This window comes from Eleginops maclovinus, chromosome 14 (assembly GCF_036324505.1).
Source record: "Eleginops maclovinus isolate JMC-PN-2008 ecotype Puerto Natales chromosome 14, JC_Emac_rtc_rv5, whole genome shotgun sequence".
NCBI classification, from domain to species: Eukaryota; Metazoa; Chordata; class Actinopteri; order Perciformes; family Eleginopidae; genus Eleginops; species Eleginops maclovinus.
In genome coordinates this window covers 13,344,036-13,369,966 of record NC_086362.1, presented here as the reverse complement: position 1 = coordinate 13,369,966, position 25,931 = coordinate 13,344,036, and the positions used below count along the sequence as shown (strand labels likewise).

The 25,931-nt window shown below is 41.5% G+C and overlaps 3 protein-coding genes across 6 annotated transcripts in view; all 3 read left to right on the top strand.

Moving 5' to 3' along the window:
• The first annotated feature begins 302 nt into the window (after window positions 1-302).
• On the top strand, window positions 303-10,412 carry taf6l (TAF6-like RNA polymerase II, p300/CBP-associated factor (PCAF)-associated factor). 2 transcript variants are annotated; one of them, XM_063900236.1, is made up of 12 exons: window positions 303-438; window positions 1,092-1,260; window positions 2,380-2,466; window positions 2,552-2,702; window positions 2,801-2,851; window positions 3,490-3,584; window positions 3,885-3,959; window positions 4,052-4,272; window positions 5,509-5,641; window positions 5,730-5,858; window positions 8,470-8,966; window positions 9,078-10,412. In XM_063900236.1, exons 2-12 carry the CDS (start codon window positions 1,114-1,116, stop codon window positions 9,421-9,423), a joined length of 1,932 nt encoding a protein of 643 aa, XP_063756306.1. In that variant the 5' UTR covers window positions 303-438; window positions 1,092-1,113; the 3' UTR covers window positions 9,424-10,412. The 2 variants fall into 2 exon arrangements, with proteins under 2 accessions (XP_063756306.1, XP_063756307.1); XM_063900237.1 differs by having other exon boundaries at window positions 307-435.
• Window positions 10,413-10,540: 128 nt separating this feature from the next.
• On the top strand, window positions 10,541-15,804 carry kcnk7 (potassium channel, subfamily K, member 7). The gene is made up of 4 exons (XM_063900238.1): window positions 10,541-10,889; window positions 11,793-12,188; window positions 13,611-13,921; window positions 15,515-15,804. Exons 1-3 carry the CDS (start codon window positions 10,553-10,555, stop codon window positions 13,865-13,867), a joined length of 990 nt encoding a protein of 329 aa, XP_063756308.1. The 5' UTR covers window positions 10,541-10,552; the 3' UTR covers window positions 13,868-13,921; window positions 15,515-15,804.
• Window positions 15,805-22,654: 6,850 nt separating this feature from the next.
• Window positions 22,655-25,931, top strand: part of ehbp1l1a (EH domain binding protein 1-like 1a) — a 44,916-nt gene continuing 41,639 nt past the window's right edge. For all 3 annotated transcript variants that reach the window (XM_063900408.1, XM_063900407.1, XM_063900406.1), the window contains exon 1: window positions 22,655-22,958. In XM_063900408.1, coding sequence (XP_063756478.1) covers window positions 22,855-22,958 — 104 coding nt within the window. In that variant the 5' untranslated portion in view covers window positions 22,655-22,854. The remainder of the gene's footprint in view (window positions 22,959-25,931) is intronic.

The window sequence follows — 25,931 nt, the reverse complement described above, 5'->3', positions numbered from 1 at the left end:
TTGACGAGTTTTCAATAAACCAATCGGTAACTCTCAATACTTTTCAATTGACCAATCACAAGCCTTTAACTCCAAGCGCTTCACTAGTATACGGAACATGTCTACATGTTAGCCACAATAAAACCGGATGAGACACTTGTATAGGTTAAATATATTCAGTTAATTCAAGAAAACGTTTGAAATGCACCAACCCAACGTTGACTCTTTACACACTTTTCCGTGAGACACTTTATTTGACCCTCATTGCGTCACACTCTTCAAATATAGACTGAATTGTCTCCCCAGTGTTGCCTTATTCTGAAGGGTTCTACGGATGTCACTTTCTTATGCTTTCTAACTTTCCACTGTTAATGGAGCGCCTAATGTTTACAGTGTGGTTTATAGAAGATACGCCGATGTAAAACCTTCCTTTGAGGATCGGACGTTCTAGATAAGAAGGTAAAGTCTTGTTACAGAAGATTTGATGCGTTGCATTTCTTTATCCGTATACAGCTAACTTTAGCTATTAGCACCTCGAATGATTGTTGCTAGCTACAACCAGTACTGTTATGGCTCCGGCTAGCAAGGTGATTTGGTTGCCTCACTGTGTTTTACTCTGATTTAACCTAACTGATGCAGTGACAGACATTTACACACCGGACAATCTGAAGTTGTATTTGGTTTTTACTATTTTTCACAATAGTCCCATTGAAATAGTTTGTTCCAGCTGATAGACGGAACCCTGATTTCATGTTGTGAGCATGCTGGGAAGAGACCCCAACACTTGTGTGCCAGTTCCCGTTCAAAAAGTTGTTCATTTTTAAAGGTTGAAGTAATATCACTAATACATTACGGGTAGTTTACAAGAAAAGACCTGCAACGAATCTGATATGTGCTTTAATAAATTCGGGATATAGCTTATTCACATAAACGAATCAATGTCGATATATTCTGAATCTAAACTTTACAACACAAGCTGTGGAAGTGCTTTTCTACGGAGGCCCGGAGGTCCTAAAAAGACTTGTCGATGTCCGCTTCATATTTGGTGTCCAAGAAGATGTAAAGGGCCACTGGCTGCACTTAACGATAACGTAGGAGCTTTTCCTCCCCAGCTTCTGAGTGGCCGCCGTGAACATGGCGGACCGTGAGGAGCGTCGCTTTGCCGAGGTTTCCCGGGACTCCGTCAAACTCATGGCCGAGAGTACAGGCGTGGAGCTCGGCGACGATGTGGCTACACTGCTGGCTGAGGATGTGTGCTACCGGCTCAGGGAAGCCACACAGGTCAGTGCAGCCTGGGTGCATGGACAGATCACTGAAAACACGTTACCCAACACCAAATGTATCTATTCAGGCTAATATTGTAACCAGCCTCATCAGCTGTTTGTGAAGTATTGACACATGGACAAATATCAGAGGTGGTAGAAGTACTCAGATCTTGTACTTGAGTAAAAGTAGAAGTACTCAGATCTTGTACTTGAGTATAAGTAGAAGTATTCAGATCTTGTACTTGAGTAAATTAAGAAGTACTCAGATCTTATACTTGAGTAAAAGTAGAAGTACTCTGATCTCATACTTGAGTAAAAGTAGAAGTACTCAGATCTTGTACTTGAGTAAAGTAGAAGTACTCAGGTCTTGTACTTGAGTAAAAGTAGAAGTACTCAGATCTTCTACTTGAGTAAAAGAAGAAGTACTCAGGTCTTGTACTTGAGTAAAGTAGAAGTACCAGAGTGTAGGAATACTCTGTCACAGTAAAAGTATTCTAAATGTTCCTCCAGTGAAAGTAGAAAGTACTCTCATCTAAATGTACTTAAAGTAGCGACAGTAAAAGTAGTCATTGTTTGATTGGTCCATTTCAGAATAATATCTCTGATATGTTTTATAATTATTGATCATTAAAGTGTTCTCAGAGCTGGTAAAGGTGCAGCTAGTTTGAATGGCTTTGTATACTGCAGGGTAGCTGCTGAATTTACTGCAGGTGAACTAAAGTCTGATTTAAGGGCTGATTATATTTACCATCATTAATCCAGATCTGTAAAGTAACTAAAGTGATTAAATACATGTAGGGGAGTAAAAGTACACCATTTACCTCTGAATTGTAGTGGAGTAGAAGTACAGAGTAACACATAATTAAAATACTCAGGTAAAGTACAAGTCCCTCAATATTGTAATTAAGTACATTCGACTTAATTACTTTACGCCCTGCTTAACTTTACCCAAAATCTGTCCTTTTAAGTATGAAGCGATCCTCAGATTTAACACAAACGACTATTCTTGTTTCATACTCTGGAGGTGAATTTTGGGTGGATGATCATGCAAAAGGAAGGACGTATACACACACACATGGACAATCACAGTATGTATTGTCTAATATGCCGTTGATGTGTTTGTTGGCCCTCACAGAGCAGCTCTCAGTTTATGAGACATGCCAAGAGGAGGAAGCTGACGGTGGAGGACTTCAACAGAGCTCTGCGCTGGAGCAACGTGGAGGTGAGAATGTTGTGCTGCTCATCAATGGTCTGTCTCCAATAATGTCTAAAGGGTCAGTTTTACATGACTTCTGTGTGTTCATCAGGCTATATGTGGCTACGGGGCCCAGGACGCTCTTCCCTTCCGCTCAGCAAAAGAAGGAGAGCTTTTCTTCATCGAGGATCGGGACATCAACCTGGTGGAGTTGGCTCTGGCCACCAACATTCCCAAAGGCTGTGCTGAGACGCTGGTGCGAGGTACGACCCACTGCCGCCATAAAGTATTGACAGCACAGAGAATGTTGATCAGGAGGAATCTGGAACTGATATTTTCTTCTGTTTTCTTCTTCTGACAGTAAACGTGTCGTACCTGGACGGCAAAGGAAACCTGGAGCCTCAGGGGACAGGTAAGACTAAGCCACATTATTATTAATATGCTTCACATGGTAGGGGATGTTGCCTCTCCTCAAAACACTATGGTGACTGTTGCGAGGGGACAATCACTTATGTTGCTCATTGCAACAAAAAAAACTCTCACCGTTGCAGAATAATCATGAATATCCCTGTTAGTCAAAAACTCCAGAAATATGAAGATGGTGTCAGATGTCTGGTCAGACTGCAGGGACAGCTCTGTGTTTACGGAGAATAAATAGGGGATGGATGTCCGGTGGGTCTGCCGGTGGACGAGTGGCAGGCAGCAGGCTGACACTGAAACTTGAGATTTTCTGAATTCCATCCTTTCTTTTACCCTCCTTTTTCTGCAGAGGAAGTAAAGAAACCGGAACCCTTGATTTATTTGTTGTTTGAGGTGCAATATATGACTCAGCAGCTTTAAGACATGAACAAACGTTTATTTTCTGCTTCGCTCTAATGCAGGATTTACAGTACAATATTGGCTTCCAAAGTGTAGTGGAATAAAAGTAGCATTAAAATGTACCCCAACATTTCCCTTTAGTACAATTCTTGAGTAAATTTACTTCCCTCATTACACCACTGAGCTTTTAGTGTGCTTCAGTTTTCTGACCTCACTGTTGAATTGTCCCAGTTCCCTCAGCGGTGCAGACCCTATCAGAGGACCTGTTGAAGTACTACCAGCAGATCACACGGGCCATCCTGGGGGAGGACCCCCACCTCATGAAGGTAAAGCACTGCTGAACACAGGCAGATGTTCAGTCTGTCTCAGGGGTGACTAACATACGGCTGCAGCTAGAGGGTCCAATCTGGCCTTCGGGGTGAAATCCTAGAGAAGACACTAACTGCACTCCCCAAAATCATCTTCCAGTGATCTGTACAAAAATGTTTCAACATTTGGGATCAATAAAGTACATCTTATCTTATGTTATTTATCTAATGTGGCCCCTGAACTAAAATGAGTTTGCCCCCCCCCCCCGGTCCAGCTGAACAACGTGTCACCACAAACATTTCCCTCCTGTGTTTCAGGTGGCTCTGCTGGACCTCCAGTCCAACTCCAAGATCGCCGCCCTACTGCCATACTTTGTTTACGTCATCAGTGGGGTAGGTGGATCCCATCATCACATTCGTAGATCAACTCACTTGTATCCAGTTGTTGATTGTGTGTGTCTGTGTGTGTGTGTCTGTGTGTCCAGGTGAAGTCGGTGAGCCACGACCTGGAGCAGCTGAACCGGCTCCTCCACATGGTGAAGAGCCTGGTGCAGAACCCCTACCTGTACCTGGGCTCGTACGTGCGCAGCCTGGTCTCCAGCGTCATGTACTGCATCCTGGAGCCCCTCGCCGCCTCCATCAACCCGCTCAACGACCACTGGACCCTCCGGGACTACGCCGCGCTGCTGCTCAGCCACATCTTCTGGTGAGCAGATCAGCCCAGGATAATTTGTTCAAGATTCAAAGGCTTTATTGTCATGTGCACAGCAGCTACAGTGTAGATATGGCAATGGAAATCTGAAGTCCCGGGCTCCTCCAACAATATATACAACACATAAAACAATAAGACTTATAATTTAAAAGAAGAGACGGAGTAGAATAGACTATAATAAAATGGTGCAAAATATGTTGTAATAAATACAATAATCTCAATAATGCAGAGAGTGTTGTATGTGACTCTATTCATGTGAATATAATAAGACATACAAGAACAAATTCAATACTGTATAGTGAAATCAAATACAGTGTATCTATTGTTTACTGTACACAGAGGTTGAGAAGACCATGCATGTGAAAGCAGGGGTTATTACAAAACTCCAAATGATATTCCATAATAACTAGTATTACAGAAGCAGATCTCACATATTTTACAACCCATGGCATGCATTTCTCAATTTATGTTTAAAACACAGCTAAAGGATGTTTTCTGTATTTGTTTATGTGAACTTAAAAATAAAACAACTTTATATAAGAAAATATGTCATTTCCACTTCCACATTTCCTTTAATTTTCTTAAGTCTCATGGAGAAGGAGATTCTTTCTGTCACAAAGATTTCATAAATGATATCATCCTCATTACCAGTACCCTTAATAGTGGTTGCCATTTAATTTTTACTGGCTTTACTTGCACTCTTCCATTCCAATGAATTAATTCTGCTATATTTGTTGAGGATCCAAAATATGTGCTGTCATCCAATATACTGCTGAATATCCAGTAAAAAAGAATTGTGTCTGAGCTTTTTAACTACTTGATACATTTATAAATCGATCAACATAAAATTACGCGATAACCATTTTGCTCGTTTGGTGAAAAAAAAGGATGCATAAATCTCAAATCTGATCTAGTTCCTGCATCTCAACTGTGAGCTAAGTGGACATCAACAGGAGCTTTGAGGGCGTCCTCTTGGCATGTGGTAAATCTTTATGGAGATTTGTTACGACATTATTCAGCACCTCATGGAATATTTTTGAACTGAGTAGCTTTGGGCCACCTGCACAGAGGAGCTAGCTGCAAAAACAAATAATGAGCATCATCACTATTTAAAGTTGTAACGGCGAACATGTTACCAAACTGTGGCACATTCTGAGCTGAGTGTGTATCCGCCCACCTGGTGAACGCCCAATCAAAGTCCTTCATTTTTTTGAATGTGTTTCACTCTAGGACTCACGGAGATCTGGTGAGCGGTCTGTACCATCAGATTCTTCTGTCCCTGCAGAAGGTTCTGTCCGACCCGGTGAGGCCCCTCTGCTCCCACTACGGGGCCGTGGTGGGGCTCCACGCTCTGGGGTGGAAGGTACGCTCCCTGCCGCCGCCTGACCAGATCAGGGATCATTCTGTGCATTCTGCATTGCAGTGATGTCCTGTGTGTGTTTTCTTGGCAGGCCGTTGAGAGGGTGCTGTTCCCTCACCTCCCTGCGTACTGGGCCAACCTGCAGGCCGTGCTGGATGATTACTCTGTGTCCAACGCGCAGGTCAAAGCAGACGGACACAAGGTGTACGGAGCCATCCTGGTCAGTACTGCAGGGATCCAGCCTGGCTTTATGGTTTAACGTCCAATTCAACATATAATATCATGTTGTGTGCAACGTTTTATCCGGCCTCTAAGTATTCATGCAATACCATTTCTTATTCATAAAGTAAAAGACCTGGAAATTGTAAGTATTTTGTGCTAAGCGGCACGATAGCAGATCATTCGGACATCTGAAAACAAAACTGAATTTGGAGTTACATTTATAACAATAATCATTTGATTTGTGTTGTTTTTCTCTTTTGTGCTGTTATTCTTTTAATTATTAATATTATATTTTTCATTTTGACACTTCAAGTCCTTCACACAATATATATTATTTTTAATATACAGTGGGGCCAAAAAGTATTTAGTCAGCCACCAATTGTGCAAGTTCTCCCATTTAAAAAGATGAGAGAGGCCTGTAATTTTTATCATAGGTATACCTCAACTATGAGAGACAGAATGGGGGAAACAATCCAGGAAATCACATTGTCTGATTTTTAATGAATTTATTGGTAAATTCCTCTGTAAAATAAGTATTTGGTCACCTACAAACAAGCAAGATTTCTGGCTCTCACAGACCTGTAACTTCTTCTTTAAGAGGCTCCTCTGTCCTCCACTCGTTACCTGTATTAATGGCACATTACTGAACTCGTTATCAGTATAAAAGACACCTGTCCACAACCTCAAACAGTCATACTCCAAACTCCACTATGGCCAAGACCAAAGAGCTGTCAAAGGAGACCAGAGACAAAATTGTAGACCTGCACCAGGCTGGGAAAACTGAGTCTGTAATAGGTAAGCAGCTTGGTGTGAAGAAATCAGCTGTGGGAGCAATTATTAGAAAATGGAAGACATACAAGACCACTGCTAATCTCCCTCGATCTGGGGCTCCACGCAAGATCTCACCCCGTGGGGTCAAAATGATCACAAGAACGGTGAGCAAAAATCCCAGAACCACACGGGGGGACCTAGTGAATGACCTGCAGAGAGCTGGGACCAAAGTAACAGAGGCTACCATCAGTAACACACTACGCCGCCAGGGACTTCAATCCTGCAGTTCCAGACGTGTCCCCCTGCTTAAGCCAGTACATGTCCAGGCCCGTCTGAAGTTTGCTAGAGGGCATTTGGATGATCCAGAAGAGGATTGGGAGAATGTCATATGGTCAGATGAAACCAAAATAGAACTTTTTGGTAAAAACTCAACTCGTCGTGTTTGGAGGAGAAAGAATGCAGAGTTGCATCCAAAGAACACCATACCTACTGTGAAGCATGGGGTGGAAACATCATGCTTTGGGGCTGTTTTTCTGCAAAGGGACCAGGACGACTGATCCGTGTAAAGGAAAGAATGAATGGGGCCATGTATCGTGAGATTTTGAGTGAAAACCTCCTTCCATCAGCAAGGGCACTGAAGATGAAGCGTGGCTGGGTCTTTCAGCATGACAATGATCCCAAACACACCGCCAGGGCAACGAAGGAGTGGCTTCGTAAGAAGCATTTCAAGGTCCTGGAGTGGCCTAGCCAGTCTCCAGATCTCAACCCCATAGAAAATCTTTGGAGGGAGTTGAAAGTCTGTGTTGCCCAGCGACAGCCCCAAAACATCACTGCTTTAGAGGAGATCTGCATGGAGGAATGGGCCAAAATACCAGCAACAGTGTGTGAAAACCTTGTGAAGACTTACAGAAAACGTTTGACCTCTGTCATTGCCAACAAAGGGTATATAACAAAGTATTGAGATGAACTTTTGTTATTGACCAAATACTTATTTTCCACAATCATTTGAAAATAAATTCTTAAAAAATCAGACAATGGGATTTTCTGGATTTTTTTTTCTCATTTTGTCTCTCATAGTTGAGGTATACCTATGATAAAAATTACAGGCCTCTCTCATCTTTTTAAATGGGAGAACTTGCACAATTGGTGGCTGACTAAATACTTTTTTGCCCCACTGTAAATTGTAATGACTATTGTAAGTCGTTATGATGATACCTTACAGTCTTTTGATCTGTTGTTTATTTAAAACATTGGGATAAGGGCTGCATTAATTACATCCCAGAATACCAAAGGAATGAAAAAATAATTATTTGGAACACATTGTTTTTTTAAATGTAGTGTTCATGTTTAGGGTGGCAGTATATGGTGGAAAGGTTATTGGGTCATCAAATGCTATGAGATAAGTACTTTATTAATCCCAAACTGGGGAAATGTTTTTGTTGCAGCCGCATAAAACAAAACAAGGCACTGCACATAATTAGAAATGGAAAAAGTAGTCCTAAACATTTCTAAAATATAAACATCTCAAAATAGGAATAAACTGGCATTAGAGAAAGAAAGAAATATGTGTGTGTGTATATATATATATATATATGATAAAGAATCTATAAACTGTCTGACAAATAAACACTATTGAAGTTAACACAATATAAAGCAGGATATTATATACTTAAGATGTACAGTGTGAAGGCTATGTCCCTGCCAGGACGTTCTGTACTGTCCGAAATAAGATATTTTGTACTCCTGCTACTCCTCGAGAACAGCTTATAGTAATGTGTAGACACATTGATATTAAAAGTGTGGTTCCTCACATCGTGGCTCCCCTGTGTGTTCTGCAGGTGGCGGTGGAGCGGCTGCTGAAGATGAAGGCTCTGTCTCTGAGTCAGCCTGCAGACGGGGGCTCCGGTGGTCAGCAGGGCTCTGTGGGTGGGGCCATGGGTTACAGGGTGAGCTCCCCCGGCCTCAGCCCACCCCCAGAGCCTCTGTCAGATGCCGCCCTGGGGATCGCCAGCCACCTGCAGGCGGGGGGGGCTGGCTGCCCCTGGGAGGAGTGGACCCCGGTCCCTCTGCCCGCCATGTACTGCGAGCTGTACTCCTTCTTCGGGGACAGCCTGGCGGTCAGGTTCAGCACGGGGCCCGGGTGGGGCAGCTACCCCCCCTGCACCCTGTCCCAGCACAGTGACACCAAGAAGGAGCCTGCTGGCCCCGCCTCCAACCCTGACACCGCCCGAAAGATGCCTCAGCTGACGGCCAACCTCAACATCAGCCCCAGGCAGGATGGGAGTCCTCGCACTGATCCCCCCCCGCCCAGCCTGGCAGCCACAGGACCAGGAAGGTAAGAGAGCAGATAAAGGAGGCCCTGTTCTGTTTCCTGGTGTCCCTCTCCTGCAGTGAGTTCAGTGCATGTAAATGGTCTGCAAGGCTAAAATAACTCTCCTCTCCTCAGGTCCCTGGCTCGCTCCTCTTCCTCCTCCTCCTCGGTGCAGCGCTCCAGATCTTCCTCGTCCCGTGCCGGCCCACGCTCAGCCGGTCTGTCCCGAGACGTTTTCCCCAAAGCCCGTTTCACCCCCCCTCCAACAGGCCTGCCGGTGTTCACCTTCCTCATCGGCGGGCGGCAGATGGGCCGCCGCTGCCAGGGCCGTCGCCCCTTCCAGACCACCTTCGCCCCGACCCCGCCTCTTCCTGCCATCCCGCCACGTGCCTACGCCCACAAACTGCCAGTCATCGGCAGGGTGGGCAAACCTGTGCGCCGCTGGGCCGGCTCCCATTACTCCCTTCACCTGCCTCTCTAGGGGGGGGGAGTGGGGGGGAGAGAACTATAGCACTACTGACTTATACATGCCGAGAATCACTTTCTTATTTTGAAAGGATTCTGGTTTCTTATCGAGATGGATAACAATATCTGGCCGGTAGGACCTCTCCACCAACGTATTGACACAGACATGCAGTTTGGACATATTTTGGGTTTAGGGCTTGGATGTATTATCAGGAAAACCCCCAAAAATTAAGAACACGTTTCCCAATGCGGCATGACTCAGGCAGCATTTAAATAAACATGGCAAACACAAAGAATATGAAGCGCTTGAAGGCAGACCAAGAGAACGTTCAGGAGGACGTGATGAACACGCCTGTACCTGTCTTTGAATGAATCAGATTAGTGCACATAGTAACAACTATATGTCCCACTAACAGGTGGTCTGTTTTTAGTCCCCCCCCCAAATACAGCATTTTTCTGCATTTGTGTATCTGACGTCACATTGCTGCGTTTCTTACTGAGAGATTAGAGGTTTTATTTATTTTTTGGTTATAAAAAATGGGGAATACAACGTTGATATTTTGTTTGTTTTTCAGTTAATATTTAAAACTGTGACTAACAGTTATTCTCATCTTTTTGTTGGGAGTTTTGTAACTTTACACCCCAAAGTGAAATGTTGCTAAATATATTTGAATCGCAATGATATAAAAAAGAGAAGCTGGATCCAGAGAACGTTTTGCTGTGTATTTTACAGAATTGAAAAGAAGAAATTAGAAAAACATGTAATTGTTCTTTTGTTTGTACTGGTTAATTAATTAGTCTTCCTGTTGTTTGAGCGCTAAATCTCATCAACCGTTGTAAGATGTTATGACTGAAGCTGGAGCTCAGACCCGACTCATGAATCCCACAGAGGACAGAAACACGGAGTCATGTAAGAGTGCGGATTTCTCCTGGAAGCCCTGAAACCTGCGAGCATGTATTTATACAGAGCTGTAGTTTCCACAGAATAAACCGTTCTCTTCTGTAGTTTTGAAACCTTTATCTGTTTCCTTTGAGTCCAATATGCCTACATACAATGAGTGTGTGCTCCCTGTGACCTGCTCTACGTCTCTGAATATTTAAAGTAGCTTTCAGTGTCTGGTTTCAGTACGTAGTTAGAGCCCACGATGGCACGGCTGCTGTCGTCTCTGGGCCTTTGGTGCCGGGTCCGTGCCTTCCCCTGCCTGCTGCTCTGCTACCTGCTCTTCATCCTGCTGGGGGGTCTGGTGTTCTCGGCTGTGGAGAGGCCGGTGGAGCAGGAGCTGAGGTTGGAGGCGGAGGAGCTGCTGCGCTCCTTCCTGCAGGAGAACCCCTGTGTGCGGGGGGGCCGGCTGGTGGAGCTGCTGGGGAAGGCTCTGTCCGCTCACCAGAGGGATGTAGCCGTTCTGAAGGCGGACGCTGGGGACAGAGGATACGATTTCACTTCTTCGCTGTACTTTGTCATCGTCACCCTGACAACCATGGGTAAGATACAACCTGTCGAAAAGAGAAGAAATAAAGCTGCAACCTGTAAATACTTCCACTTTTCCAAATTGCTTGTTTATGTTCCCTTCACACAGATATAAAGCATACCTGGACCCAGCTGATGGTTTGGGATACTTGCTTGTTGACTTTCATGCTGTAATTGCAGTTATACACTTTGGAGGAGCCATGAAACTTACTATGTAATACATTTAGTTTATTACAAATTAGGACTTACTAGTTTATATTTCTTTGGATGGGTAATGGTTTGTATTCTAAGATATTATTGTAGGAACTCAATGGGTTGGTGTGTATGGGTCATATGGATATGGACGGCACTCATAGGAATCGTGTGTGTGTGTGTGTGTGTGTGTGTGTGGAAGAGAGCGTGAGATGGTTCGCTGTACTTTTTTTTTACAATTGCTTTGATTATTGATATGATTTTGCTGTTAAAGTTGTACTAAATTCATCTCTTAAGTTTTCATTCAATTACCCAGTTAAGAAAGAAGCATTTAAAGGGCCACATTTCTGAATGTAAATTAATATTTGCTACTTATGATTATCACTAAACTTGCAAATAAACAAAACATTCAGCCAGTCAAAGTAGGAGAGTCAATTTAGATTGAGTTTGTTTTTATAAATCTTAGACCGCACCTAAAACTGAAAGGCATCAAAACTTTATAATTTCTAGTATGAGTATATCTTGGTCTTCTCTGATGCTCATCTGAATCTTTACAACTTGTTTCATTAATTTGGGTAATGGGCAAATTCAATGGAACTGTATTGACATTTTACAGACGAGTACAAAATGAATTGATTGAGGTTGAGCTTTAACTTTGATTTAACAAAATGCTTTTTATATTTGCTAACCTCTCAGCATTTCCACTTCCCTCTTGTCCCCCTCAGGTTCCGACTCCTACACCCCGACATCTGAGAAAGCTAAGCTCTTCTGTATCTTCTACTGCACCCTGGGGATCCCCCTCAGCCTGTTCCTCCTCACCCTCCTCTCCAGCCTCCTCCTCCCTGTGGTCACCCATGCTCCTGTGCTCCACCTGCAGAGGTGCTGGGGTCTGTCCTACAGCAGGGCGGCTGGGGTCCACGCCGGGCTGCTCTCTCTGCTCGTCCTCTCCCTGCTCTTCCCTCTCCCTGCCCTGCTGGTCTGCATGGTGGAGCCCGACTGGAGCTTCCTGGACGCTCTCTTCTTTTGCTTCGTCATCCTGAGCACCGTGGGCCAGGGGGGGAACTCTCTGGGGAGGAGCTGGGGCCCGGCGGCCAAGGAGACTCTCCAACTGCTCACCATGTGTGAGTGCAAGAGATCATATGTCCTTTATAAATGCAGGAGCCAAAAACTTAGTTAGCCACTGTGTCGCTCCCTGCAATTATCACATGGGTGGGGTTTGAGGTATTTAGTCCACCTGTTGTGTGATGTACAATGAGGGTGATTTGGTTCCGATCATCTATTGACATGCTGTAAAGGTTTGTTTGGTTTTCTTTATTAAATTGATCGTTCAAAAACAAGAACTTCAGTACGGACTGTTTATCAGGAACGAGTCACAAGGAAGAACCGACTTTTCCTCAATTTAGTGGGAATTGAGCCACCACAATAAATGACATGATTCATTTATTTGTATTATATCAATATCACTATGGCGCTTGTGTTAGTTTAACTGTTATATATTGTATCATTTCACAAAGAATTCTGACCAACTCAGCAATTACCCTCCTTTTTCTCATCAGAGGTGGAGTACATCCACAGGATGATATCTAATCTGAAGCTGCACATACAAAGGAATCTGTCTGTGAAGAAGCTGTTCTTGTGACAAACAGACACCTTATCAAGTCTGCAGCTCAGTTGTAGCAGGAAGCGATTTTCAGTAGATGAAGTGATTAAATACTCTGATAAACTGATACAACAACCTGCTCAGTAACAACCAGCAGTCAGAAACAGAGGGAGAATAGCCGCAAGGTGTAGCATTTAGCCGCTACAATTAGTGGAGACCAAAACCAAAGCTAAAAGAAGGATCATTTGTTGACCTTCATCAGGTTAACACCAAAAGAAACCTGAACAATTATTTTGTTGCTCTGTCTAAGCTGATATGTCAGAGCTTTTATTGTCTGCTAACTTGTGGACTTTAACAACACATTTGCAAAAAATAGTAGAAAAAGTAATGAGAAACAAAAGATCAGTGCTCAAACTTTTAATGACAGTAAGCCGTCATGTTAGCATAATTGTGTAAGGAAGGTAACAGTGCAAGAAATCAAATGGTAGAATGGATTATGAAGTCCAATTTCCCCCATAATACCTTTGAGTTTTCCCCAAATGGATTTTATAGACTCTACATAGATTTTAAGAATTAAGTCCTACAAACATTTCCAGCTCTTTCCCCAAAACGACTAGAAATGCTAATTATTGGGGCAAAAATAGTTCCTGTGCTAAGCTGATATCTGGGTTTAAATAAAAGGAATTGCACTGTAATTAAAAACGTGGTGATTAAAGACATGGATAATAATGACTATGAGCAGGGGGGAACGATAAGCTTAGCTTCATATAAGCTTTTCTCGTAGCAGTTCCCTAGTTTTAATGCACTTATTACGTTTTGAATGTTCTGTTCTCACTGTTGTTTATTACACACTATCGATACCAGCATGCGTTTGTGGTTGAGAGACGCCACAGTAATGGGTTTGTCATTGAACAATGTAAAATGGGTTCTGGTCTGTCTACAGGCTACCTGCTGGCGGGCCTGGTGGTGATCATCACCTTCAAGGACACGGTCCTGCAGGTTCCCCGGGTCTGTGCGGTGATCAGGCTCTTCTCTGGCCCTCAGTATGCAGAGCTGGAAGGTGTCCATCTCAGTGAGCTGACACTGAGCGAGGAGATCTGTGAGGAGGAGCCTCATTACTCCCAGTCCATCTGCACCGTCTCCTCCACTCCCCTAGAGCTGATGCGCCCACGTTCTGTCCCACAAAGACAGAAGACCTAAAACCACCTGACCTCCACAGCTGGACACCAAACCACCCACAGCCCACTGTATTGTGTAAGTCAGAAGGGTTTTCATTTTCATGTTTGGCTGTTCTTTGCCTTTTTTGTTTCTGGCCACTTGGGCGCAGCAAAACAAACTGAAAACCCAACATTTACATATAATATCCTCAACAATAGTGTATATATCGAATGTGCACAACCAGCTGACACAGACCAACATGATCCTTAATTTGGATGAGGGTCTGTGTCCATACAAGTCAAATATTCAGTCTCCTTTTAGCTCTTGGTTTGGGGTCCACCTACTTCCAGGAAATATCTGTCTCTTATTATGCAAAATGCACTTTTTAATGTATTTAATACATACATACATCTCCCCTGTGCGTCAGCAAAGGGGCGTGACCAGCAGCAGCTCATTAGCATTTAAAGCTACAGACACAGAATCAGCACTTTTGGAACAGGGCTGAAACAGAGGAGTTTATGGGATGCTATAATTCATGTTCTATTTGGTGTTTTGAGCAAAACACTTCAGAGACATGTTTGTATATATCTGAGACCTATGATATATTGTTAAAATACCTTTAAGAGGCTAAATGATCCACTATGGGCCCTTGCAGGTCTGTTACCGTGTGTCTGCTGTTGGTGGAGAGCAGATAGTGTACAGTGGGTTTATTAGAGCTTTTCCCCTAGAAACAGCTGCCTGCTACTCATAGAAACCAGCAAATAACATAAAAACTCAAATAGATGAGCTGCAAGTTGATAATAATCCTCCCTAAATTCGGCATAGGAGCAACTCAGCTGGACGTATAGCTTTATATTTAATGTTTTCCTGTTGATTAACTCTTCCCTGATACAGTAACAGTACACAAATAATTGAATCATATGACACATTGTCTACTCAATAGTCTCTAATGCTTCTTATCATAGAACGACTAATAGCTAAAGCTGACAAATAGCCTTCATTTGCATTGTTGAAATATTCTGAACATGATTTCCTTCGTTACCATTTGGGTACACACATTTTAGAGGGTTGATGAAAGACATACTGTAACTCTGAGGGAGTCTTTCTTTGTGTTTACAGTTCACAATGAGCCCCTTCACCACTTCAGGCCTTTTACTACAGTCCTTTGCATTAATTGGAAACCACTTCAAACATGAGCTGAAATTCTAAAAATGAAATACAAACAGCAGCATCTCTTTCCCACTTTCCTAAAACACTGTTTCTGTTGAGGTGTGTCTCTCAGCCGTTACAAAGGACTTCCACAATGTTTGAATAGAGTTGCTGAGATGAAAAGGTAGCAGGTACAAGACCGACCACAAGGTGTCACACCTAACTCATGTAGGTGATTTCATCGTGTTGGCGCTCATGAGCTATAATATGTTTAAACAGTTAAAAGCCACGGAGTGACTCAGCAGCCTCTGGGTGGTTTGTGAAGATAAGAAGGGTGTGGAATACACAGGCACACACTGAGCCTCTCACTCTGCTGTGCATCCAGCAACCTTTCATTTTACTCAGCAATTTGTTGTTTACTTGCTTTAGTATTTTATTGTTAGACTTAAATCACATCACTGTGTTTTTGAACTTGTTTCACAGTTTGAACCAGAATTTTAAAGAATGATTCATATATTGTTGTATTTCCATACAATTCAGTGACTGGCAAGACAGATCAAAGCTCAGTATATGCTGGATCCTCAACTTCCCATGATGCAACTCACGTGACATCAGTGAGGCAAGCAGTCCGACAAATTTACCAAACAAACCCCCACGTTAGCCATCAGAGAAGGAAGAGGAAGAGAAATGGAAGGTAAACGATTATCATGACCATCATACTTTCCCTGATGGATTATGAGGAACATTTCACTGCTTTGTTTTCGGTTTGACCTCAAAATAAAGTGAATTATACAGTCTGGATTAGATTTTTTCCAACCTGTTGTTGTCAATTGTCTAAGGGCTAAGGTAACATGAACATCAGTTTTCAATTTTCAATAAAGTATTTCTAATCTAATCTTAATACGTTAGTGGTGTTACCATAATTCATGTTGTAATTAAACAAATGATTCTCTAATTTAGCATTGCACACAAATCGAAGAAGAACGGGAGGTATCATCATTTTAGATCCACACATTCTTCTTCCCTGTAGCCGGGCACCTACATTACCTAAAATGCAAATCAAAGGTTGACAGCAGATTTAGTTTGTTATGCTGGTAGAGGATAGCCTGCAGCAGAAGCTAACGCTCACTTTCCTCCAACGCTTTAAGTACATTTTTTAGCTACTTGTACTTTAACTGAGTATTTCCATTTTATGATACCTCATACTTCTAATCCACTACAATTTGGGCGGTGGTGGCAAAGTCCATAGGGACTTGGCCTGGGAACTGTAAGGTCACCAGTTCAAGTCCCGGAAAGACCAAGTGCTACCGTGGTGTCCCTGAGCAAGGCACCTTACACTTCTCCCCGGGCGCTGTACATATGGCAGCTCCTAACACTAGGATGGGTCAAATGCAGAACGTAAAAGGTCCCCTCTGTGGGACCATTAAGGGTTCCTTCTTCTTACTGTACTTTATTTGACGATTGATTTTTCCATTCATTAATAGGATAGGATAAATGGATTAAGATACCTGAGAGTATTAAAGTGATCTCCATGTATACCAGCTCCAGACTTTAAATGATGTTCACATTAATAGATCATTAATTATAATCCATTGCGTGCATCCATTCGAGGGATGTTTTCAATCCCCCATTTTTACACTATGGTATTATAGCTTTTAGTGAATTTAAAAAATTGAGTTCTTCCACCACTGCTCTTTTCAGGAGACCAATGTGTGAAATAGCTGGATGTCCCCTTTAGCATTAGCATCTTTAGCTAATGATCCCCCCACTCTTCTGCACAGACCCTATGCTTTTGAACGGGACATTTACATAAAATGTTCCTTTAACTACCGTCTGACTGAAGGCGCACACTGCTGTACTCGCAGCTGTGACAGAGGCCTGCTGTGTGTTCTCCTGCCATGGCTGTGTGTGTACAAGACACAGAGGACTGGGAGGAGCCACCATGAATCTCAGCTTGTGCCCTGCACTGCCCGCTCTCGCCCCTCCCTGGCAACACACACACACACACACACACACACACACACACACACACACACACACACACACACACACACACACACACACACACACACACACACACACACACACACACACAAAATCTCTCTTTTCCTCGTGAGTCTTTTCTTTGTCACCTCCTTGTCATTCCAAGTACAGTACTTACATCAAGGCGTGCAGCTCTTTATTAACATACACATGATGTTGACATTGAGACTCGTGGATTTACCTTATTTAACCTCCACACTCCAAATTGAGATTAATTTCAGAGCACATGGCCAATTACACACACCAGTTTGTCACATGTCGATGCAACATATTGTCCATATTATTTGTGAGATGTACGATATGGACAGAACATAATTATACTAAGGAACTGCTCTGAGATAAGGCTGGATAAGGACATATACATTTGGAAATAAATCCATAATTCAGATTAGCAAGAGAACTATTTTAGCCATACAGTTTGCTTTTTTCAGGACTCACGATACTCTATTGTACATTTATACAGTATCACAGGCAGTTGCAGTGTACAATGACATTCTTACGTTTCAGCTCTCCACACAAGGGTAGAGTATGGTGTATGAATATATAAATATGAATAAGAACAGCCTCTATTGTCCTCTCATTCCAATCATCCGTCTGAGGCTGTGCTGAGGCTAACTTCTCGGCAGAGACACAGAGATGACTGATGGTCATCAGACACATGAGTCTCCATAGAGCTGGGTCAAACACTGAGACAAATCCCCCCCGACAACTGCTGTCCCCATCACTGGCTCAAAGCTTAAGGAGTCACGTGAACGACATGTTGCCTTGATGGGAATGATCTGTTGGCTCAAAGCTGTTGGCTGCACAACTGACAGCCTCCTGCTTCTTCTAGTAATATGACTTCTGTTAACTTGAATCAGTGTTTCAATGTGAACAATGGGTCAAATGACGTTGACAATTGCTTGGACCCATGGCTTATAAATATACAATAGATAGTAATACAGTACTACAGGGATGACATACTTTTTTAGGCCATACATGGAATTTAGAATTGCACTGGTTACCATGACACAAAGCCAATGACATTGTTCCATTGGATATTGAATCATAGCACAAAAATCAGTGGCGTAAAAATGTTAATGATACTTAAATGTTTTGTTCAGAGATAAATATCTTTAATTTACAGGACTCAAATTAAAAAAGCTAACGTTACTATCAATAGGCTATACTTGTACACTGTTGCATAACTCACATCACCACCAGTTATTTTAAGGCAAACTAGTGTTTAGTGTTTAGCATTGTCATTTAGCCACTTGTTAGCAACCGCGTTTACTCCTTAAAACTTCAACATGATTTACAAGATATTCTTTGGCAAGACAAAAGATTTTCAGAATTTCATTTTAAATTGTAGAAAAGAATGTAGAATAACAATAAATGAACCTTAAACTTAACAACCATTCGCTACCATGTTATAAACTGTCCTGCACCCCATAACAACGGCACAGCATCCATCAAAAAATGCTGTTGAAACTGACCAAAACATTCTAACTGCATTACCACCAATATTTTTACACTGCAAAGAAGTATTACGGAGACCATATTCTATTCCAGGACCACGGTTTATGAAAGGAAAACCATTAAAATATATAACGTGCTTTAACGGCATATGATAGTATCATGGTGTGTAGAAGTCTGCTCAAAGGTCGTACATGTGACTGTATGGTTGCATCACGGCTGCAGGGACAGCCCAATATTCAGTGACCTTTTTAAAAGTGGGGTGCCTGCTTTTGCTGCCTGTCGCCCTCTCTGTGCTTCTGACAGACAGCTCACAGGTGTTTGGCTTAGCAAGGCTATTTTTACAAAGGTCATAGATGGATCTGTGAGGCATGATACAAGCACGGATCTGATTACTCCGCCATTGGGATGTCACGTACATATTCACTCATACTAAGAAATAGTTCATTTAAGCTTGATTATGTAAGTGTTTTAGTGAGCTTATGTCAAAATAAAACCAAAAATCCATTTTGGCCTTGTATGTTATTGGTCAAAGTGAACACTCCATTACATTGCAGTGCCCTGGAATCCCAAACAGGATGAACACCAACTCAAGGCTGGCCAACAGACAGGAAGTGGATTGTTTCAGAATTACTTCACTTAATAGTTGCCACTATAGCCCCCGGCCACACTCATAAACCCTAGACTGATCTTTTTATGTCAACAAACTAAAAACGAGGCTGTTTTGTAGTCCTTTAAAAGTTAGCATTCTGTAAGCAAAGCTGTCATTGAACAACCCAGGAAATGCAACTCCCAGAATAGTTTCTCAGACAAACACAACCTCCCCATAATGGGCTTTGGCAAAACACCAAGTTTAAAAATGTGCTATTCCCACATGTGGAGACTCCCCTCTGCTCTTCCTTCTTTCTGCCTTTATTTTTACCCGCCCAAATGCAGCTGTTTCCCAGCATGTCTGCACAGTAAACTGCTGAGAGACAAGGAGGAAGAAGACTCACTGACAGGGAGATTCAGTCAAATAACAGAAAACACTTAGGGCTAGCCTTAGAGCGGGATCAATCACTAAGCAACAGATGGAACTGGGACAGGACAGCATGAGTCATGGTCACATGACTGGAGTCAGACCATGTGAAACTGCAAGAATGTCTTTTATTTTTTCTTCCTCTGGTCTTATCTCATGTGGGGTTCCACAAGGCTCGATACTTGGCCCAATTTTATTTAGGTTTGCAACCTGTGGCCTAACTATTTGTCTTTTCAGGATAATGGTGTGCTCTGCCCAGCGTCCCTATCAATTACGTCATATTAATATTTGACGATTCTGTAATGTGTATATATTGCATGCGGAACACCAGACTCCCGCAATTAAGGATCACCTTTTTTATAATTATTTTTAGCAACATTTTTTTGGCAACTACAGCATTACCATAACCTCACACATACCAAAGTTTCCATGCACAGATACTGCAGAATTGAAAAAATTGTGGCATCGGATGAAATAACATGCAACAAGATGTATTTGTCGATTACACATTTACGCAGATGACTCATTTAGGGTACCATATTCCTCTTTTTTAAATTCAGTTCAACAGTCTTTAGATTACGCACAAAGCATTCATTGCATATTGTTGATATTTTAACTAAACAAAAAGGTTTCATATTTCTGGGATCATGCCAGATTTGCTGTTTTACGTTTTAACACTTTGTTACAAGCTCCATTATCCGGTCAGCTTAGTCAGTGCTACATGTCAAAAAACACACCTGAGGATTGCTTTGTAAAACATTTCTGTTGGTTCAATGCTGTGCCAGCATTTACAGTTCCTAAAACTTTAGCCAAACTTAAGGTATAGTATTTAATGTCTATTTGTACAGCACCTTTGTTTTAAAAAGACACTGACGTTTACTTTATAACCACTGCTTTCAGATTCTTTAAAGACGCAATTTACCCTTCTGGCAAGGGGACAAGGAAAACTATTCCTTTGATGAGTTTATGTGAGAAAAAGGAGTTGTAATTCAACATCATTCATTCATTGTAGGCTCCAGACAAGGTGTGTCATGTGGCTAGAAATTCATACAGTGTAGTTGAATAAGTCGCTATGGAAATCAATGATGATGTATTATGTGATACTATCAGCATGTATCGTCAGAAAAGCAGCAGACCCAGACAGCTTCCTTATGCAACTCCAAAACAAAAGTTGTATTTCTGTTATGCATGATTACAAAGACTAATGGAAACATTCCTCCCTTTATTGTATTGAATGACCCAGTTCTCAGACCCAAAGATACTGCCTCAGCTAACTCTTATCCTTCAAAATAGAAAATGATCACCTGCCAGCTTTGTATGCTTTACTTAGAAATTGCAATGTGAGTTTGATCAAGGGACTTTTATAAACCTTAGCTTTAACATATACAAATCCTTTCTGGAAATGACATGAATATACTGAAACTGATAACAATGATCTACTAGACATTACAACAAGGGGTCTTATTATAGAAGTGACCTTGTCCTACATATTAAGGTGCCTAATTAGAGATTTAAAAAATGTGCCAATCAATTATTTTTTATCCAAAAATGGTTTCAATGGGTAATGTTACATTTTTAAACTTAAATCAGGCATTTTCTTTGTGCCAAGAAGTATACATCATTTGCATGAAAGGAAGGCCTCTAATCCTATAAATACAAGAACATTATAAATGTGCGAAATCAAAAAATCAATGCTTGATATGAGATTCTAACATCTTTCATTCTGGGTGTGAACAGGGTGTTTATTTCTGTTGTGTGTTTGTGTGACATTATATTCCCAGCTGCTCTATGTGTCAGAAGCGACTGGTTATATTTAGACCCGGGGCTAAACTGGAAAAGTCCCTCCGGCTGAGGGGGACTCATGACACAGGGAAACTTTCCCTGACACACTAAGGCATGTAATTTGTGTTTTGCAGTCAGACCTTGATAATATCCTTCAGCACAGTTCCTTGGGAAATCACTAATCACTGTTTGGCTCTTCTTAGCACTGTTTACATGGAGCCCTGCATCAGTTACATGTTACAGTGCTCTTTGTAAATCATCTGCTGGTCTGAATCATGCTGGGAACCTTTTTTTTTGCATGTATTTTTAATTTGTAATTAAAGCAAAGTATATCTGTTACTTGGTCAGGAAGAAAGTCATGAAGTAACCTTTTAAAATAATTATATTATCTCCAATTGCTGTTATTTCCGTTGTATCCTTCTATATGGAAGAATTACTGTCATATTTTCTTTATTGCCACCATTCCATTGGTGTTATTCGATAGTCCTGCAGAATAAAGTCATTGTAGTGTGACTTGTGGAGTTTAGTAAATTGCCCAATAACCAACTTGGCTCTGTCAAGCTAGCAATAATTTACACTATCGTAACAGGAAGTATAGGGTGAAAAAACCAAACATTTTAAATTCGATTAAATCTAATTAAATAATAAATGAACTCGAGTTAAAGGATTCTCTACATCAGTTTAATTTTTAACAGTGATAAAGTGCTTGCACACATTGGCTGATTAGGTTATTTTCAAATGTCCTGCTCTTTGCTGAAAGTAATGGGTAGCTGATTAGATTGAGAACATTGAGATCCTGTCCTCTGTATCCTCTGTGTTGTATTGCCCTTTTTATATATCTTTTATTTAATTATAGTCTTTTAAATATATCATTGTTTTCAATATGAGCTTTTTCTTCGACTAGCCCTAATGTTACATCCAAATGATGATTTGCTTTTTGTTATCCTTATTTTAAATTGAAACTATGTAATATATGTACCAATTTCTTCTTTTAAAAATAAATATATATATAACCAAATATCGGTTTCTTGTAATGCATTGTGGGGTTGTTACTATCGATCATTGTTAAATTGTTAACCCAACATTATTTTATATGCTGCTCCCAGCCTTGCAAAATGTGACTATTTTAAGGCCAAGTAAAGGCTTTTCTTTCTCATAATTTTATTTGTGGCAGTGTGGGGAAACTTTGGAACAGCATATTTGTGGTGGGAAATAAAAACAATCCCATATTTCTGCTGCGTCATAGATTATGTCGCAGCTCCGACGAGCAGCATTCAACAGGGGTTTTATTTTGAAAGTCTTGCTCATGATATTTCCGCTTCATCTTCATTAGTTTGATGCTAGCTGGAGTGGTGTGTTTGTTTTGTAGCCTGTGCAGTGGAGCCGGTGAGGAGCCAGGAGCGAGGCACACACACGCGCACACACACACACCCCGCTGCGGAGGAGCTGTCAGTGAAGCAGGTGGACTTTCTTTCTCTGGTTCCCGGGTTCAGGTCCCGACAGAGGGACACGGTGTCGGGGATAAACCTTGAAATCTGAGCAGTTCTTCGTGTCTTTGATAGAATATTCTGACAGCCTTAACATGACTTCGGTGTGGAAGCGGCTTCAGCGGGTCGGAAAGAGAGCATCCAAGTTCCAGTTTGCTGCTTCATTTCAAGAGTTGACGATAGAATGCACAACGAAATGGTGAGTAACACTTCTTACTAGCTTGAATAGTGAACATGTGTCGCGTTTTTAACACAAATAAACCCTTGGCATGCCGTTTATGGGGAGAAAAAGTGATGCCAACTCCGTTCATAAATGTGAACATTCACTAGTCATATATTCGCCAAAGAACAACATGGCATTTGCAGGATTTCATACCCAGTTGACCAGTTTTCAAAAGTACAAAACAACATATTATTGCGCTGTTTTGATAGTTATTCCATCATTATTACCATCAACTGTTTACACAAAGGGGCGGAAGCAAACATCTATAAAAGTTAAGGCTTTTCATAAAGAATTCTTTTTTTTTGTTGTGCTTTTCACGTGCGTGCCGCTGCATGGGCTGTTTTAAAAATGACAAGCTGTCTGTCGCTACACAGTGTATAAGAAGGGTTTTTGTGAAGGTTTCATTGCAGCCGGGGGCTTTATTAACGTCCAAATATGGTGACGCACCTTCAGATGGCACGCCCCATTACTTCCGCATCTGCTTTTTAAATAAATAAAAAATTAGAAAAATACTGAGCCTGTTTAGTTGTTGCCATGTGGTCAGGCATCCTAACTATGGCAGCCCTTCATGCTGAACACAGGATCTGGTTAGGCAGGGGTGGAAGAAGTCCTTTACTTCAGTAAAGTAGAAATGCTTTGGTCTGAAAATACTTCATTACAAGTGAAAGTCCTGAAGTCATAATGTTACTCAAATAGAAGTATGACCAGCCTATTGTGCTTAAAGTATCATAAGTCAAAGTACCCATTATGCACCATGGCTGTTTTGAAAGTATATTACTTTAGATTATTTAATTATGCTGTATTCTAATTGCTTACAAATACATGTAAGAGCAGTTAAATGTGTGTGTTTGTTAATATAAAGACAATTTAATTAATTTTTTTATATGAATTGGTATAACCGTACTGCATTATATCATATCAAAATGTAACGTGTAACTACTGGTTGAATAAAAATAGGGGAGTAAGAATTAGAATAAATGCTTCAAAAATGTTGTGAAGTATAAAGAAGCAAACATGGAAACACTCAAGTAAAGTACAAGTTTGACAACGTAGTACTTAATTACAGTATTTGAGTAGTACTCTAAATACAGATATGCAAAAACACATGCATTTTTATTGAGGGATGACAATTTTTTGTCTTCCCGGGGGGTTCAGTACCTTGCTCATGGACTGGCTCCTCTCCAGCTATCAGTCCACACTGTATTTTTTTTGGTCCTATCGGGACTTGAACCCTTCGGTTCCCAAGCAAGGTCCCTACAGACCGAGCTTCTTCCCTGACAACGTACTGAATATTACTGCTATGGAGCATAATCTTGATCCAGTTTTCATAGAGATACAGAAATCTTGGATTGCAATTCAAATCAGGTACAACTAACTGTAACACTGGACCTGTTAGCATTTTGGCTGCCTGGGGCTATATTCGCGCTTTGCCCTGTTAGTAGTCCAGACTGAAACACGAAAGACTTCACTGGTGTGTCTTTTTATATAAATCACAGATTGGTCAGTCAGTCTTAAAACTGTTGCCAAACTAAACAACCTTTCTTGTGGAGCCCCTTTTCTGCTCTTCCCTTTAAAATGCATTTACACACCTGCACCATCTGAGCAGAATTTGTGGAATTGTTTGAGAGATTTTATTTTGGAATTGAGTGAATTGTGCTAATGTCGACAAGAAGCAAATATTCAGTTGCACCTTTTTAGGAACAGACTGTTTTTCATTTGATATTTTGTTGGGTACAAAAAAAGATATTGAGGTTCAAAACCAACAAAACCTCAGGGTTTGAAGCCTAATATCCACACCCAATGTACGCACACTGTACAGTATGTGTATAGGGTGAGGATCAGAGTCAAAGAACAACCGTGGTGTATTAGCTGTGGGCCTGCCTGCTTCAGTTTTGGCACTGTAAGAGTTCCTTTAATTCCATTATCATTACTCACGGTGCCGTCAGCATGTGTTTCCAATCCTCCAGCCCTGGCTTGTATATTGGCCTCATTTCCTGTCACTCTGTTCTGTACTATCACACCGACCAGTATCAACATGTCGCTGGCAGATCCCATCATAGGGGCGTTGATGCACACATGGGAGGATTGACACACTTTTTGTATGCTTGTTCTTGGCAGACAATAGTAAATTATATGAGATGAACAATGTAAAGGGAAGCAAGATAGTCTTGAAATTGTGTATGTTTTAAATGAGGTCTGGATCGATCTTTGGGTGAGGGTCTTTGCTGTGCTTTGTTTATAGGTAGAAATTAGCAATGACGTACGTGCTCTTGTTAAGTCAAATCTATGACGTAAGTATAGATGGTGAAATACTATTTAAAGGGGCCATCAAGGCTTTTATGCTAATTTTCAGGTGTATATATCAGTATGTAGTGTCTCTCCTGGGACATGTCTCCATGCTTTAATGTTCAGAAAGCTCTTTATTTTTCTCATACTGCCTGTGGACATGGTGGCGGGGATACACATAGTTTGATAAATAGAGATACAACATTAATAAATATGAGACCGGATCACACAGTGTCCCAGTCGAAGCTTTACCAGTGTTGGAAGACAATTTGGTTTTGATAACAATAATAAAGGTATAATGCAGCAAAATGAATGAAATGCTCTTATTTGCTTTCCCAGTGTTGGAGATCAACACACTGGAACTATTTCCTAACAACAGTGTATTCATCCAGCCAGTGTTTCTGCAGTGTCTCTGATTAAATCTTCCCTTGCCAGACAGTCTTGTTTTGGCATGGTGGCGAAAAACCTGGCAACCTCACAACCCCCTTTTAAAAATCACAAAAACAACCAAGACACAACATGTTTATCAGAGGTGTTGGGATTTTCTTATTTGCCTCTTTGTACAGCGCTTGGCTTGTTGTTTCCACCATATAGAATCTGTGGCTTCCTCTCGCCTTCAGTCTCTATGCTAAGCTAGGCTAACCAGTTTGATATGAAACTCAC